Here is a 19,530-nt window from a genome sequence, read left to right on the forward strand (position 1 = left end):
TAAATTAATATTGTTTAAAGTGTCCATTTGAGTTTGCAGGATGTACAGAAACAGTAACGTCCGATTGGGGACATAGACTCCAAGACTGATAATCAAATTGATTAGATTGGCGCGCAGTAAAACTTGGTTTAGTTCATTTTTTTAATCCCAATGATTTGCTCTTTCTGATGTAGATATTTGGTATTGGTGTTACACACACAATCGGTTCGGCGACATATTAAACTATCGGTTTTCGCAGAAGTGTCCGGCTGGGATCGTGTTTTTTTCGATTGATTTGATCGCGGTTATTCGAGTGCGACCACATATTTGCGGGTGAATTTGACCCAAAATGTAAAGAAACAGACTTTTTTTCTAATAAGACATGAATTAGATACTTGAACTTAATATACAATATCTTACAAGGTAAGTTAGTATTTGTTATAAAAAGATATTACCAACCCTATATTATTTAGTGTTATAAAAGTTTAACATGTTTAGCCTTACAATGGTTTTATTCCGAAATATAGAATAAAACCATTTTTTATACACATTCCAATGTAAATATCAAAGGAAATGCATACTACATGGAATCTATATATCATAAGATATACATAAAATTTATAATAATTCTTGTTATTGCATTGAGAATGACATTTTTAGAATAAATAAATGTTTATATGTCCGAGTATTTTCGAGAGCAGTCCAGGTTTTTTTAGTGCGGTCCAGGTTTTATCGAGTGATAAGCAAATTCCTATGTCGATAAATGTTATATGTTAGTGTATTCACGTTTAAAAAACAATGAGGAGGTTCAAATAAAGTACTTTTCAAAGCACAAAACCAATGCATTAAACCAGTTTCATAATGTTGTATTAAGACGTACATTTCATAAAAAAGATCGTTCATTTGTATAATTATATTGTTGTTTACCATATCTTATAAAATACATAGACACCGGCATACGTTTATTTGTATAGATCAAACATGCCTGCGCCCAAGTATAGACTGTTCATATCACGCACGCCCACTGTATTCAACACACGCAGGTTAACGTATGTTTGAATCGATCTAACATGTCCACACCCATGTTCACATGCTGAAATACGTTTATCAATGTCGATCCCATACAGAAAAGTTACGTGAATTAAACAATCTTCATGTAAGCGTACCGAAGTGGCGGATCCAGAGGGGGGAGGGATTCCTGGGGTTGGAACGCCCGGTTTTTTTTTTACGATCAATGCTTTTGAATGGGGACATATGGTTGGAACCCACACCCTTTATCCTGGGTTGGGAACCCCCTTTTAAAAATGGCTGGATCCGCCCCTGATTTCATACAGTAAATATTAGTGATGTAAACAATCTTTATATGAGCACAGACATGTTGGATTGAGACGTACGCACATATAGTGTGTAAAGCGGGTATCTGTGAAAATGCATCCTAAATGTTTCATTTACAATTTTATATTTGATGGTAATTTGTTTCATCGTTCTAGAAATGGGAAACAAGAACAATGTACAAATGCTACTACTTTGAATAGGAGCCTCGTCAAGCATATTCGGTCACACAACAATAAAAAGTAAAATAACAAAAATACCGAACTCCAAGGGAAATTCAAAACGGTAAGTCCTTTATAAAATGGCAAAAGCAAAAGAACGAATGGGAAATAACTGTAATATTCCTGACTTGGTACAGGCATTTCCTTATGTAGAAAAGGGTGGATTAAACCTGGTTTATATCTAGCTAAAGCCTTCTTTCCATCAGAATAAAGCTTAAGAATATTTATTTCATTTTTTAGTTATATATTCCATTCTATTCAAATGTTCTTGGCAATGGGAACTAGTGCAGGGACGGATTAAGTGTGTGTGCGTGTTTTTTTTTTTTTTTTTGTTACGGTATTTTTGTGGGTATCTTCTGGCTATTCCTACATTTTGTATTTTACTATTCTGGCTATTCCTACATGGGAGATTATGGGAAGAACAATAGATGTTGTTATTGCAAAATATGTTGTTTTAGTCATTAGTGTCAAATTAGGTCACAGGTAAATTTACCTGTTTTAAATTAAATAAAAATAATTATTTATATGAAATTTATGTAAAAATATGTGTGTTTTGTTGTTGTTTGAAAACGTTATCAAGTGTTATTAATAAGTGTTTCTAAAATGGAGTTTCTTGAAAATATAATTATTTAAAAGAAAGAGTAGTAAAAGCATGTAAACTTTTCCCATATAGACCCTGGGGTCATCTCGCATAAATTATCCAGAATGCTGGAATCATGCCATGATTGGCTAACTGACAATAAATTGTCCCTACATTTGGGAAAGACGGAGAGTATAATTTTTGGTCCTGGTCGAAAACTTCGGCCTTTAATACCGGGTGATTTTGCTATCTCCTGTAATGGTATAAATATTGAATCCAAAACTTTTGTAAAATATTTGGGAATAATAATTGATCAGTTTCTAACTGGTGATTTTATTGTCAACTCTATAGTGAAAAAAGTCAATCGAAGGCTTAAATTTTTATACAGAAACAAAGAGTGTCTAAATTTTCAATCTAGGAAAACATTGTGCTCTTCTCTGATTCAATTTCATTTTGACTATGCATGTGCATGCTGGTATGAAGGTATATCAAAACAAATGAAGAATAAACTTTAAGTGGCACAAAATAAGATTGTGAGATTTATTCTGCAATTACATCTAAGAAAGAGTGTGACATATATTGAATTTAAGAAATTGGGCTTTTTAAATATTAGTAATAGAGTCAAACAACTAAGACTCAATCATGTTTTCAACATTTTTAACAATATATGCCCAAATTATTTACATACTAATTTTGTTAGAAATGAAACATCTTTCAATACAAGATCTAGTAGTAAAAACTTTTATATACCGAGATTTAAAGGGAGTGAATCCACCACTTTCTTTTATAATGGAATAAAAGACTGAAATTCGTTACCAGACATGATTAAAAGTTGCTCTAAAAAATATAATTTTAAAGTACAAGTGAAAAAGTTTTTGATGGATAAATTTAAATCCATCTGTAATAGTGAATTTGTTTTTTTATTACAGCCGATTGCATTGGGTGTGTTGGTAAGGGTAATATCTTTGGTTAGCTTGCTTGCTAGCTGAACCGTGAAGTCATTATTAGGTAAGGTATACCACCCTCCTTTCGAAGTAGCCTAGTCCTACAGACAGATAGATTGGTTATCTGTCGGACTAGTCTACTCTTAAAGGAGGATAGTTTACCTAACCTAATAATGACTTCATGGTTCAGCTAGCAAGCAAGCTAGTCAAAGATATTACCTTTACCTACACACTCAATGCAATCGGCTGTAATTATACTGGGGCTTTGACCATTTATCTGTGATCAATTCTAAATGATTTGTGTTTTCTATTTTCTATGTGTCAACCCTTGGTGTAAACTGGAAGTCTCGTCATAAAAGGACCCCACTGGAAATAAGTTTTAATAACTTTTGTGGGTCATCCTAAGATATTAGGCTACAGTGAAAATCTAGTCAATTTAAATTTCACTCATTATTTAATCTAGTCTATTCATATTATCAAAATATCATGAAAATTTTCATAATTTTATTTTTTAAATAATTTTTTTTAGTAAACATGTAAATCATTTTAGTGTCTATAAACTATGTCTAGTGCTATATCTGTGTCTTTGTAATATATTGTATCTGTCAAAATATATATATAAAAGTCTGGGAAAGAAGCTATTTTAAAGAAAAGGTAGTTAAAGCATTTCAGAGTAGACGATGTACAGATACTGATACACCAACTCTTAACTTCACATACTATGTAACAAGCTACTGGGTAGAAAACAACCAAAGCCTATGGGATCACTACGAATCAGAAGGTCCTAGAACAACAAATCATTTAGAAGGTTGGCATAGTAAACTAAAGAAGTTAGTCAAGGCACCTCACCCAAACATCTTCAGCATGATCAAGTTGTTGAGACAAGAAGAAGCCTTCCATGCTCTCACACTTATCCAACATAGAGCCGGTGGGAAACATGTTCCAAGAAGGAGAAAATACGGGGAAATAGATGACAGACTTCAAACACCAAAAACAAGGTTACAGAACAATTTTAATATATTTATATTTCAATTGATATTATTTACTTGTATATATTAATGGTTTCACCTAAATAATTTCAATTGCTTGTGAATAACATTGTGCCTATAAATTCACATTGTGCTTTTGAATATTATTTACACAAAATGTGCTATGAAATTATTAAATAAAATATTGGAATATAAATTATTCTTTTTCTTTATTTTCCACAAGATTTACCTGGATTTACCTTGGTTTATTAGTGTAGTCTTGTTACAACATAATCCTGCATAATCCCATTGTTTACATAAAAATTCTGGGAACTCCAACATAAAATTTTACTATTTCACCTATAAAATTTAAAATGTACGAATAGCCGGGGAGGGTTGGGGCTGGCCACAGGTCTCTTTTAGTAGAGTATAGTTGAATATTTGTGTTTGTATTGCATTCTAATTGCATAATAATTTATGATTAATATAAATAATATAAATTCAGTGGCGAACCCAGGAGTTTAAACAAATTGGGATAAGGAAACTAAGGTATTGAAGTAAAAAATCAGAAGACTGCAATACAAACACGAATATTCAACTATACTCTACTAAAGGAGACCTATGGCCAGCCGTACCCCTCCTTTCTATTGCATTCTTCTGATTTTTTACTTCATTAGTTTCCTTATCCATTTTTTTTTAAACTCCGGGGTTCGCCACTGAATTTATATCAATCATGAATTATTATTGACTGCAAAAACAAATATAGCTTGAAATGATATTATAAAGATTATATGAGTCCCATGTACTCGGTTCTAAAGACCTTTAACTTTTATAAAGGATCCAATGATTTCTAATTTATCTTAATACTGCAAGGTTAAGGTAAAATATTTCCAGAACAGAAAATTAGCATTAAATTTTTCAGAAAAGGGATAAATTTGATCAACTTTGTAATATGCTGTTGTGAATTATTGGGAATGTATATAAGATATCGACCTTCATAGATTACAGTTATAAACTAGAAAAGGCCAATTTATCAGGCCAAGAAGTCTTCTTTCTCATTCACATTTTCTATAAAAAAAACAGGACCATTTGTTAAAAAACTCGGACGTTTTAAATGTTGCTCTCGAAAAAACCCAGACAATGTAAAACACTGCATTGTAAGCGAATTACACAGGAATTGTGCGTCGTTTGTGCTCTGAAAATGTATTGTATTCAGAATAAGATGAACAGTCATGAAAACAAAGGAATTGCGCGTCGTTTGTGCTCAAAACATGTATAGTATTCAGAAGAAGATGAAAAGTCGTGAACAAAACTATTATACTTGCGAAATAGCAGTAAGTCGATCTCATCGTATGTAATATCACTCGAAAAAACCTGGTCTACACTCGAAAAAATGGAACAATTCACTCGAATAAACACGATCTTAGCCGGACAATATAACTACCGTGGTTTTGATAAGTGTTCCTTGTTCGAGAATATTTTTTCTTGTTTCTTCAAAGGCAAACATTCTATACATGCTATAGCTTTTTCTTATTCATGTACTGTCTTGCTGATATCGATTTTGATTTCTCTTAAAACAAAGTTTGGTATGACCTATATCTTATTATCAAATCTTGACTTATAAGCGCTAGTCTAATGGGTCAGCCATTGTTAAAGGTGGTGATCTGTGTTGTTGGGTTCTTGTTTGATTGTCATCAGTTAACCCATATTTCCTTTTATGCGTGAAAATACCATCTTGTTTGTAATAAACAAACTACATGCTTCGATCTATGCACTCCCTTTAATGGAGTCTCAATCGCCGGATGGTCTCAGGACGTACGCCTCACCTGATTTAAACTCTTACGGCCCTAGGACGTACTTTGTAAGGTTGCGTATAAAAGTAATGTCTCAACCCTCTTCTTTGACCTTTTTCGTAGAAATTGATTCCCCCAGGAAAAAAATAAGAAAAAAGCTTTAAAAGAATTCATGTAAGAATAGAATTGAGAATGGAAAAGGGGAATGTGTCAAAAAGACAACAACCCGACCAAAGAGCACAAAACAGCCGAAGGCCACCAATGGGTCTTCAATACAGCGAGAAAATCCCGCACCTGGAGGCGGGCTTCAGCTGCCCCCTAAACAAAAATGTGTACTAGTTCGGTGAAAATGGACGTCACAGGAAGACTGCCATGATAGCTGTAAAAAGAATAACCACGTTACACGTATCTTTAGAATAATTATAAACAATTGATAATATAAATTAAGCTATCTATTTTTAAAAAAATCATACAATTTCAGATATAAATAGGTGACCTATAGTTGCTAACGTCTACGTCATTTTATCTCTAGTGGAGAGTGGTAGTATTTGCAATCATACCACATCTTCTTATTTTTATATTTATGAACATTTTTGTCCAGACACTGTTTTTGATTAAGCATCGTTTTTTAAGTCAAGAACATTTCCTTTTATAGTCTAAAGAAATAAAAAAAAAAAAAAACAAATATACCTACCTACCTACCTTATTTTTTCTGCGTGGAGGCAGGTGACAAGTATATATTTTTTGGCCAAAACAGCATACTTTTTACAAACGGGATACCACATCCTAATTTTTACGTTAATGTTGTTTATTGAGTCCGTAAACTTAGATACGACCCATATAAACGTATTGGTCCTTTGAATAAATGTATTGCTAAAGGATATCAATTTAACACTGTTACAGTAGTAATTTCTTTGAATGTTGTTTTTATGGAATAAAACCACTAATTCATAGACCCATTGCTTTCTATGTTAAATTCTGCAATTTCGAGCATTCATAGCTATTTGGTCTAAAGTTCAAATAAAGTGACAGTCATTTCATGTCAAAACTATACCTTATCCTGACTTGTGCTGAAAAAATATTATTGCGCACTGGAAGTTTGGTTGTACAAAAAACAGGTACTTTTGATCTGAACAACAGGACAAATATACCACCCTATTTTAATTTCATATATAATTTTTTATTATTCACAACAAACTTTCAACAAGGGTTCTAAAGTGATTCAAAGTCCTTAAGCTTTCATTTTATAACAAAATTAACCAAATATTTTACTTAATACATAATATTATTGACAAAGTTACAGCTATGCGTAGAAACTATTTTGTTTAAAATATGTTACTTTCCTTTCAGTCTGATCTTTCAGACCGGACCCGAGTTAGTGGTTCTATACCTTATCGATAAAAACATTGATATTTTATTCTGGAAAAATATGATTTATTTATAAGTTGACATTGGCTTTGAACTAGCTTTCGGTAACTGCTGCAAGTACTCTTAGATTGGTACTTTGTGTCTTATCTTTTTGATTCATGTAGTTGGGTTTTATTTTTACATTCACTCGAGACCGAATGACGTGGATGCAGTTTAAAGACGTGATAAACAGTCTGAGAAAAACATGACGTTGTACATGATAGTTGTCTTATTGGCAATCGTATCCCACATCTCCTTATCTGTATATGCGTAAGAATATGGGAAAACATGCACATATGATACACATACGTGCCACAAACTTTTGATTTCATACCACTGACCAGTCTTTAGTCGTAGTGTTACTTCTATTATTTGAGGGCAATGTACATAAATGAAACCGGATATGTCACAGGTTTTGGTAAAATTTTGCATACAACTCGTAGAACTATAACTGAAAATCGAAAAAATAATGCATATTACTTATCTATTTTATTTTCAGAAAAATTACTAAATAATTCTTTCAAAATAGATGCGAATTTGTATCGAAAGCTGATAAAATCGACAAAAACTTCTTAAATTTGTCTTAAAATCATCAAATCTTCCATAACCAATGCATTGATCTTACTTTGAAATAGTTGTTTTTCGGGATGGAAAATCAATTCGCGTTTTCTCCTGTTTACAGTACTTCAATAAAAATAGTTTATGTTTCACGCTGCGTTTTGTTCAAAAATGAGGTAATGACTTCACTTATCAACAGAAGTATCGATCATCAAAGTTGAGTTAAAAATCACAATTGGATCGTCACATAAATGGTTTCAAAAATATATGTAGTTCACGTCATTAAAATCATTTCTGTTATTTAACTACTGTTGTATACACGATTTGATTTGGTAAACTAGCATGTTTTTATATAGTGTTCAGTATAGCCCAGGCAAACACTAACAACTGATCTTGGTAGTCTTTTTATGTTGTAATGTTACACTACTGTCTCAGGTTAGGGCGAAGGTTGGACGTTTAAACCCGCTGCTTTTTTATGCACCTGTCCTAAGTCAGAAGCCTGTTGTTCTGTGCTTGTCGTTTATTGGTGTGGTTCATAAGTGTTTCTCTTTTCTCGTTTTTCATATAAATTAGACCGTTGGTTTTCTGTTTGAATTGTTTTACACTACTCATTTTGGGGCCCTTTATAGCTTGCTGTTCGGTGTGAGCCAAGGCTCCGTGTTGAAGGCCGTACTTTGACCTATAATTGTTTACTTTTTATACATTGTGACTTGGATGAAAAGTTGTCTCATTGGCACTCATACCACATCTTCTTAATTATATGTAAACCAAATTTAGAAATCTTCCAAAGACCGCAATTTTTTCGCCCTATATGTTTTTTTTTTAATAAACTTCAAATGTGCCCATGGTCAAGTCAATCTACAAAATTCCCATTAATAATATTCAATAGAAGTTTATATTCCTGCATTAGATCATAGTCCTGCTTTATATTAAGATGTCGTCTCCAAAATAAATGAGGGATAAAGAAGACCAGTATATAGAAGAGCTCAACTGTATATATTGATTGAAAATCAGAAACCTTTTTAATAAGAAATTATTTATTTGAATTTTACTTTTATAAAATAAGGAGATGTGGTATGATTGACAATGAGACATCTATCCAACAGAGTCCAGATGAAATGGATTTAAGCATTTATAGGTACCTGTACAATGAGTAAAACCCACACCGTATAGTCAGCGATAAAAAGCCTCGATAAGGTAACAACTGAATTATAGGCTCCGGACTTGGTACATGCACATATGGGATGTGGCCGAGTAAACCAGGTTTATGAGTTTTTAACCCTCTCCTAACTTGGGACAGTGATGTAACAGAACAAAATAAGAACAAAATGCAAAAATCAGTTAGAAATAGCTCGACTCATCAGGACGACACCAAGCACAAAATTGTATTAATTTTTCTCTTTTTTATTCTCTATTTTATTTCTTTTGTGGTGAATGTACTATAGGCAATAATTACGTACAGCCTATTTCGTGTCTTAACAGTTTTAACCCCAAATTTTTGGCAGGAAGATATGTCACCATATCCGGATACAATATGACTCCGAGTCTTTGTTCTTACTCCTTAATGCCGCGTGCTTAGCGGAGGAGCAGCAAATACCAACTTTAAAGTCTTTGGTTTGATCTGGCCGATTTTCGAAACCACAACCTCCCGCTTTAGAGACTAATACATTACCACGAGGCCACTGAGGCGATATCTATTCATGAAGAAGGGAGAAACACAAACTGATAGACTAAAAGGAGTGTTCAGTATTCTGCACAACGGATGGGATTTATCCTGTTCTTTCTCCCATCCTTTCCTCCAGGTATTCCTTTCTCTTTTTCCCATTATTTCAGTTTGTTTTGTGGTTTCCCTTAACAAATCATTACATTTACCATTGTTTATCTGGGCTACCCATTAGTAAACGGAATTCCGCCGAAATATCTTTTAAAAACTTTCTAAAGATCTTCCCCTTATAATACGCCTACAATTTTGCTGTTTTATCTTATTTATTTTTGGGGTTTCCCTAAGCAAATATTAGTCTTTGCCAATGCTTTATTTTGGAAACGTCGGTACTATTTTGTGAACTTTGCTTGCAGTGCCAATGGTTAACTTAGTTGATTTTTTATGATTTCACTTAAACCCCTTGTCTGCCTATTTATATAGTAATCAACATATTGATGGGAACAGAAAATCAAATTCTTTGAATAAATCGTCGATACTTGACGTTCAATCCGTATTAATTATTGGTTACGGTTGCCAAGATCTGCCGTCAGTGTTTGCCGTACACGATAGCAAAACAATGTTGATTGACCAAATGTGTATATAACAGTTATTAAACAACAGTAATGTTGAGTTTTTTTTTTGTTAGAAGGTCAAACAAGTCATGCCTATATTTTATGAAATTTTAAAAGTGATGGTCCTACTGTATTTTATAAGAAATTTGCTATCATTGATATATTTTATTTTGAAAACACGTAAATGCACTTGATTCATTGTCATTGATATTTGACAACCATGTGGCATATTGCATTAGCAATGCATGAAACAAAAAGGACTGTAAACATTAGTAGCTGCATTTAAAGTAACTGCTAATAGATTTACCTACCTGTCATGCCGATTTCATTTTAAGTACCCGATAAACGGTAATGATCGTAGTATATAATTTTGTTAGTTTCCTGGGAGCCTCTAGTTTAACGATGGGATGCTGTCGACTTCAGCCTTACCTTTCTAATGGTTGGTATTATCCGTGAAACGACAAAAGAGGTAATAATCATTTATTTAAACTAAACAAATTAATCCCTAAACAGATGATACACGAAAGACAATCTTGTCAGGTGTCTAGGTTTTATTGTTTATAGTATTTATAACCGCACAACATTCTTGTATACAGTATATAGTATATATAAACGCACAACATTCTTTTATACACATAAACGTTAAAAACAATATATTTTGTCTTATTAATGGATATCAAGATATAGTAAATGGGCGGATCCAGGATTTTTGTCGAGCCTGCGACTTTTGTCGCAGAAAGCTCGACATATGGATAGTGATCCGGCGGCGGCGGCGTTAGCTAACTTCTTAAGTTGCTTCATACTTTCTATATAGTTGCCTTATATTACGAAGTTTCCGTCTGTCATATGTCCATTGTCCTTGACCTCATTTTCATGGTTCAGTGACTACTTGAAAAAAAGTCAACATTTTTGTAATGTTAATTTCTTTCTTATTATGAGTAATAGGATAACTATATTTAGTATGTGCGTACCTTGCAAGGTCCTCATGCCCGTCAGACAATTTTCATTTGACCTCGACCTCATTTCATGGATCAGTGAACAAGGTTAAGTTTTCGTGGTCAAGTCCATATATCAGATACTATAAGCAGTAGGTCTACTATATTTGGTATATGTAATGATTGTAAGGTGTACATGTCCAACTGGTAGGTGTCATCTGACCTTGACCTCATTTGCATGGTTCAGTGGTCAAAGTTAAGTTTTTGAGTTTTGGTCTTTTTTTCTAATACTATATGCAATAGGTCAACTATAAATGGTGTATGGAAATATTTTATGATGTACATGTCAGTCTCACAGGTTTTAGTTGACCTTGACCTCATTTTCACGGTTTATTTCTCAGTGTTAAGTTTTTGTGTTTTGGTCTGTTTTTCTTCAACTATAAGCAATAGATCAACTATATTTGATGTATGGAAGGATTGTAAGGTGTATATGTCTGTCTGACAGGTATCATCTGACCTTGACCTCATTTTCATGGTTCATTGGTCAATGTTAAGTTTTCATGGTTAAGTTTGTTTCTTAGATACTATAAGCAATAGGTCAACTATATTTAATGCCTAAATTGATTGTAAGGTGTACATGTCTGTCTGGCATGATTCATCTGACCTTGACCTCATTTTCATGGTTCATTGGTCAATGTTAAGTTTTCTTGTTTAAGACTGTTTCTTAGAAACAATAAGCAATAGGTCAACTGTGTTTGGTTTATTGAATGATTGTAAGGTGTACATGTATTTCTCATTTGGTTTATCTGACCTTGACCTCATTTTCTTGGATCATGTTAAGTTTATGTGTTACTTGTAGTAAAGCTTTGTATTTAGGACTATCAATATAAAATTAATGGTTAGTAAAGAAGGCGAGACATTTCAGCGTGTGCACTCTCGTTTTAAAGGGGACGTAATTCCAGAAACGGAATATATTCTACCGAGCGGAAAGAGGTGATTTTTTGTTTTGGATGATTTCATGGTACGCCTTCTACGCGAATACTAATATTGTTTTCTTCAAGAAAACTATAATTGAAACTAAATATGTCAGAAATTTCCATTGCCAAAGTTCTCTCAAATTAACATGAAATCACCGCTACTTAGACCGAATGATTGTATCTTTTTAATGAACAGAGCTGCTATTCATCTCACATGACCATAGGGCTACATGATCTATAGTCTTCACTTTTTGTCCATCGACCGTCCGTTGTTAAAAAAAATACATTTTCATCGTCTCATCTAAAACTATTTGGCAGGCATAAATAACGCAAGGTCTTTCATAAAAAAAAATCACAGTTGATACTGATCGTCGGATGAAAACAGTGGCCGCCAAAGGAAAATTGCCTGCCAATCTTTGCCTTAAATTGACCACTTTTCAAATCTTACCGAACTACAAAGCAAAATGTTACGAAACAATATAAGATTGATGAGATTGATGGTTGGAAACAACTCTACAAATGATCCTCGTTTATTGTTGATCGGTTGGCAAACATGACGGCAAAAATTTCACATGATGCTCATTGAAACTATATGCATGGAAAAATGATAGTTTCATCTTCTTCTCGGAATTTACTCGCCCGGATAATTTTAACAAAAAATTTGTTATAATGGTGCATTGAAGGTCCTTTACAAATGATCATGGCCTCCAAAGGCAATCTTTGATACCTATAGGCCAATTTTGAAAGTATTTTCCCCTGAAACTACAAGGCGAAATTTTTAGAAACTTCAGTTGGTTGACCTTGTACAGACGGTCCTCTTTTAATGTTACATCAGTTGTAATTAGGTGACAAATATTACAGCATTTGTGTGCACAGTTCCCATTGGAACCATAAGGGAAATTACATTTTTATGCCTCTTTCATCTAGAACTACTTTGGCAATTTTAACAAGCATTCAAGGGAGGATAGGTATGGATGGTCTTTAACAAATGATTCTTATTTGGTGTCCATCAGATGAAAATTATGATCCCCAGAGGCAATCTTTGAGTCTGATTAGCCAATTAAAAAATCAAGTTCACCTGCAACTACAGGGCAAAGCTTTATTGAGGGTTGGTGAAAACAAACCGTATGTAGCTAAAATTGTCAGAAGCTATATTGTCTTCTTTTTTTTTTGGGGGGGGGGGGGGGTTGTCACTGTAAATATATGTTGACCTCCTTGGTCATAATGAATATATAGATATTTTAAATCACTTGAGGAAGAAACATGTCTTTAGTTTTCGAGTTCATAATCATGGTTGGTACACGTAGTAAGACAATTTCAACATTTAATTCAATTATAATACAGGAGAGATATTTCAGCATTTATCATAGATTTGTTTAGAAAAAACTTTCCGCCCTCTTTTCACAGTATGTACACGCATTAAGTGAAAATAATTGTCGAGCAGTCCATTAAAAAATAGTGTTTACCACTTTTATTTTAACAATATTTCCATAAAGATATAAATAAAACTGTCAAGACATGTGGAATATTACTAAGTGCATGCGAGGTGTCATATACTGAGAACATAACCGAAGGCTTTTTCTACTCAGGAAGACATTAACAAGTTAGTAGCGGATAATAAAAAAGAAATTCTCTGTTAATAATATTTTAATTTTAATCTGTACATTTATTTTGAAATACCAATGCCGATGTTTGTTTGTCAACAGATTTCAAGTTTAAACTGTATACATTGTATGTGTAAAAGGAAATGTTGGGTAAACGGCAGTTATACAGTATTCCAAATTATTAATTTTAATTGTCCCCCGCGCGTAGCGCCTCAGGGATATGGTAATGATCTCTGTCCGTCCGTCCGTCCGAAAACATCAATTCTTAAAGACCGTTTGATATAAAGCTTTCATACTTGGTATGGTGATTTGTCGACTTCATCTCTTAACCATGCTATACCGTCAGTTTTATTTGACAACGTTTACGGGAATTATTTGACTTTGACCATGTAACAATGACATAGTGTAAACGCAATTTCACCGAGTTCATATAACAGAAAGCTCTCATACTTCAGAGAATTGTTTGCCATCATGTGTAGTTGACCATATCGTACCGCCATTCTGAAACTATCATTACAGGAGTTATGGGACTTCGACTATATTTTTTTTTTTTGCATTGTAACAATAACACACTGTGACCGTAACTCTCTCATACTTTGTAGGATTGTTTGCCATTTTGTGTAGCTGATCATTTTATACCGTCATTTTAATTTGATAATATTTACGGAAGTTATAGCACTTTCAATATTTGATTTTAGTAGTATAACACCTTCTGAACCCAACTCCTCTAAGACCATTTGACTGAAAGCTCTCATACATACATATATATATGGTAGGTTTGGAAGCCATCAACTGTCACATATGTGAAGTAACCATATTAATCCAGAATGTTGATCCAACAATATTTACAGGAGTTATGGAACTTTGACGATTTTTTGGAGTATTGTGGCAATACCACCTTGTGGGAATGCAACTCCTCTGAGTCAGTTAAACAGAAAGCTCTCATACTTGGTAGAATTGTTTGCCATCATATGTTGTTGACCATATTGTACTGCCATTAAGATTCGAACATTTTTACAGGAGTTATGGGACTTTGATTATTTTTTAGACTATTGTTACAATAACACCTTACAATTGCAACTCTTTTGAGATCGTTCGACAGAAAGCTGTCATATATTTGGTAGGATTTGGTAGCCATTAAGCGAAGTTGACTATATTGTACCAACATGTTGATCCCACCATATTTACGGGAGTTATGGGACTTTAATTATTATTCGGAGTATTTTGACAATAACACCATGTGAATGCAACTCCTCTGAGACCATTCAACAGAAAGCTCTTACACTTGGTACTAATTTTTGCCATTATGCCAGTGAAGTTGACTATATCGTACCGCCATTGTTATTTGTTACGACGATATTATTAATAATACAAACAAGTACACAAACTGTCCTTGAGATTTTCTTTGATATACGATAATCTTTAAGATAAAAGTCACCTCGTACTTACGTGAGTAATACGACGAGCAGGATCTACTTACCCTTCCTGAGCACCTGTAATCACCCCCGGGTTTTGGTGGGGTTTTTGTTTCATCAGTCTTTAGTTTTCTATGTTGTGTTTTGTAAACAGTTATTTGTCATTTTGTCGTTTATGATTTTTTTTTGCCAGGGCGTTGTTAGTTTGTTTTCGACTAACGAGTTTGAATGACCATTTTGTATCTTTCGCCTCTCTTTTTTACACCAACATCTTTCAACAAGACATGTGGCAACATATATATCTCAAAAAGAGGTCGTTTTGTCACGTTAAAGTCTAAAGGTTTATCGAAAATACGTCAAATAGATAGAGAAAATCATATGGCCTTTTCAATATCAAATTCGTATCAACCCGAGACAACAATATAATTTCATACACAAAATATTATATACTCAAATAGATGTTTTAACGTTAGGTCGTGACATGACGCAATACTGATAAGTTGTTTGATACACCATTGCAAAAATGACTGATATAGATCACATGACGTCATACAGATTAGGGGTTTGATTATATTATAACTGATATCTGTCAGACTGAAGTACTGTTAAGTGGGGCAAAAAATGGGAAGATACAATTAAAATATGATAGCACTTGTTTGCCTAATGAGTGTTTGGAAAACCCTTAGAGTAGAGTACAACCAGACACACAGTCTGTCATTCAAATGACCGTCACTGTCAATAAAGTAGAAAATGTGAAAACTCAATACTTTTTGGTTGTACAATTTGAGCCATGATGCATTTTAAACTCTTTAACACTTTTAACTTTTAAACTTTTTAGAATGATTCTTCCCCGATCATTTCACCAGCCAAGTAGTCAATACTTCTGTGTAGACCTGACTGATATCATTGGTATGTTCATATCTATAAATTAATCTTTAACAAAACTTTGAATTGTTCTATCTATCCCAGGAACAGATTACCTTAGCTGTATTTGGCAAAATCTTTCCGAGTCGTTCGTCCTCAAACCTCTTCAACTTCGTTATTGATATTGGCCTTTTGACTTTTTTGATTCGAGTGCCAGTGGTGAGTCTTTTGATTTCTCTAACTTTCATGCTTTTTTCACATTTCTTGATCAGCGTGAGAAAAAGATTTCTCATCTCTAGAGAAAATTTTGTTCTCGGCAAATGATTGGTCGAAATTTATCTATGATGTCAAATTTTCTTGGTTTCTTCTGAATTTCCTATTGTGACGTCATGAAAAAAGGCGACCATGCCTGATGACGTCACATATAAAGAACACAACTTTCTGCAAATCTTTGAAAAGGAAGGATAAACTTTGTTTAGATATCGTCTAAAAATCATAAGAGAAACAGATTCCACCACTATAACTCGTGTATTACGATATTTCTCCACTCTCAACAGTTAAATTTTAATTATTTAAAAAGCTCGGCAAGCCTCGCGCTTTAAATATGAAAAGTTGTAACTGTCTCGAGTGGAGAAATATCGTAACACACTTGATGTAGTGATGGAATCTATATATCTCTGATGAGTTTTGTTTACGTCGCTGTTAAAAAAATAAAGACTAATAATCGTCAAAAGTAATTAAACCCTTAGTCTGTCATGAAGCCATATACGGTGTCTCTGTTTTTTCTATCAATCTAATCTATATACTTTAATATAACATTAAAGTATATAGGTATATATTTTTTCAGTGACAAGTGTCTGTGGATGTCACCCGCCGATTAAACACACAAAACAAAACAAAACTTGAAATCGGTTGAAAAATATCTCCTCATATTTTATTATGCTAAGTGCCTTCGTGTATTTATTTTGTTACATTTTCCTTTCTCGTATGCGTCTTTTTTCAATTTTAAGATCCTTTTTGATCCATTTGACATATTCGAATGACATTGGTTTTTACATATACATTGCAATTCATAAGGTCAAAATATATTTATCACCACAAAGGCAAATGCTTAGAGCAACATTTAGAGTCTCAATGTTACGAGCAGAGAAGATAGTGCAAATTACTGATCCCGTATACGAGAAAAAAAAAAGCTATTAAAAGCAATCTAAGACACAAAGCATAAAAACAAATAGATGTAATGATTGGTTTATTGATGTATGCTTAACGTCCAGTGGAAACTATTTCATGCATATTATAGCATGAATGTCAAAGTAACTTCCGAGTCGTTAAAGTGTTAACACGTCAAAATTTACCATGTGCATTACATTTTCAGATCTGTAACATTCATAATATAAGTTATTACTGCATTACAGGGAAAGAGATGCCCGTAGAAATTATAGTGAAAGATGCCTGTGTTACAGTAGGAGAAGGTCCACACTGGGACGAAGCTACCAACACTCTGTTTTATGTAGACATATATGCCAACAGTGTTTTTCGCTGGAACTCCGTTACAAAGGAAGTGCAGAAGATCACACTAGGTATGCCATGAATTGCTGTGTGTCAAAGTACTGTATGTTCAAGGAAAAGTTTACCCAATGAGCAGTTTTTATGAATTTGTAATTTTTGGGTCGATTTCCAAGTTGTTGACTCAACACGACCGATCTTTCCATGTGCTAAAATATTATATGTTAAGATGTTTTTTTTTTTTGTTTTTTTTTTATTAAAATCGGTTTGTGAAAAGAAAAAGGCATGGTATTTTTTTACTTTAAAGAGGGAAAACTCTGTATGAATAATCTAAAGGTTAGAAATAGCTAATCAAGTACGAAATGTTTTATTAAGAATTATAGAGGTGATCCAGGATATTCAAAAATGAGACAGTAACCCAAAGACCAAAACGGCTGTTTTTTGGGGTAAGATGTAAGTGATTATATTTTAAATTGTAAGAATTCATTTTATGGAAAATCATGCTCACTATTTTAGACTGTAAATGTATAATATTAAAAACGATAAATATACATAATAAATGTTTTACAATTATATTTACAGACAAAACAATAGGATTTGTGATACCGTCAAAAAAGGGTGATGTTATAATTGGTTTGGGACAAACAATCTCTCGTCTGGAATGGGACAGCAAGAAAGTCACTGTTTTACATGAAGTGGATCAGAATAAACCGACCAGATTTAATGATGGAAAATGTGATGCCCGTGGTCGGTTATGGGCTGGTAAGTACTAGTAATTGATCAGGTTCAACATAAAATAAAGGCAAAATCAAGTATTTATATCGCATGTAATTTATAAATCTAACAAAGTGCATCTTGCACATGTTTACAAAACATTACTTTTTTTCGATATCAGGAATCAAATCTATAGATATATATATTGAAATACCATATTGGCTTCAGTTTTTCAAAACTTGCTTTTGAGGCAAAAATTCCAAATGGCCTCAGTTTAATATCTTTCTGTTAATATTTAGATATGAGCAACATCTTTACCCAAAACATATTTAACTACAATTTGTTTATTCAAAAACGTTGATATAATTTATGCAAATATCATGTTGGAGACTTTCTCGTGTTAAATTAAACCAAAACTACATGAAACATTTTCATGAAATTTATGCAGTAAAGTATACCAATTTGTTCAGATTCTATTAGTCTACCTCTCATAACGGGTGTATACTTAATCACAAATGGTTTATCATATATGACATAGTGTTGAAGAACAATTTAAAATCACAACCATTCATTATAGGTACGGTAGGAATGGAAAATACACCAGGTATAATAGAGAAAGGTCAAGGTTCTTTGTATTCATTCGACACGGACGGGTCTGTCAAGAAGCATTTAGAAAACCTGGACTGTGCTAATGGGTTAGCTTGGTCAGCTGACAACAAGTCCATGTACTTCATCGACTCCATCCCAAGATGTATTTTTGTATTCGACTATGACATAAACAGTGGAACTATTAGTAAGTAACAACTGGTATATCAATCATGATTTTTTGGAAAGATAATACTTGAATATCATTCATTTTACTGCTGGAAAGAGATTATATCAACATAATATATAGTGTTTTAACTAGATTGTAAGTTATAATATTATAAATAATAATTCTTTATTGTCATATAAGTAAAACATGATACTTGTGACAAATACAAATAATAACAACATATAACTATCTTATAGTCTACCACTCATGAAATAGTTGCCACTGGGCGTTAAGCAAACAACAATCAATCAATATAGTCTACCACAGGGGTGTATGTACAAAGACAATAAAGATTATGAGTTTTATTTTTTTGTTTTATGATGTTTTGAAAGTACATTTTGTATACTTTGATATGTATTTGTAGTTCATTATTTGTTGTTAGATTATGGACATCAAGATTGAAAGTTTTTATTTGCCTTAATTGTATATCTGCATGCCAAATGTGTCTTAATTAAAAAAAAAGAATGTACTCTATTGTTTGGTATCATAAAGATGTTTACATTCATAATATGTCTTAGTAAAATTATTGAAACTAGTAAAAATACATGTTTTTTCTTATCGTTCCATTGATGATTAACTGTTTTGGAAATCATTGGACTGTTTGATACAGTACAATTAGAAATATTTTAAACATTCTAATTTGTT

At 33.0% G+C, this 19,530-nt stretch overlaps 1 protein-coding gene across 2 annotated transcripts in view; it reads left to right on the top strand.

Annotated features, from left to right (window-relative positions):
• The window catches only part of LOC127706412 (regucalcin-like), a 32,550-nt gene that overhangs the window by 7,646 nt on the left and 5,374 nt on the right, over window positions 1–19,530 (top strand). The window contains exons 2-4 of one of the 2 annotated variants that reach the window (XM_052211017.1): window positions 17,267–17,431; window positions 17,940–18,119; window positions 18,649–18,864. In XM_052211017.1, coding sequence (XP_052066977.1) covers window positions 17,275–17,431; window positions 17,940–18,119; window positions 18,649–18,864 — 553 coding nt within the window. In that variant the 5' untranslated portion in view covers window positions 17,267–17,274. Of the gene's footprint in view, window positions 1–17,226; window positions 17,432–17,939; window positions 18,120–18,648; window positions 18,865–19,530 lie in introns of both variants that reach the window. The other variant, XM_052211027.1, reaches the window with a different exon arrangement.

This window comes from Mytilus californianus, unplaced genomic scaffold (assembly GCF_021869535.1).
Source record: "Mytilus californianus isolate M0D057914Y unplaced genomic scaffold, xbMytCali1.0.p SCAF_1, whole genome shotgun sequence".
Taxonomy (NCBI): Eukaryota; Metazoa; Mollusca; class Bivalvia; order Mytilida; family Mytilidae; genus Mytilus; species Mytilus californianus.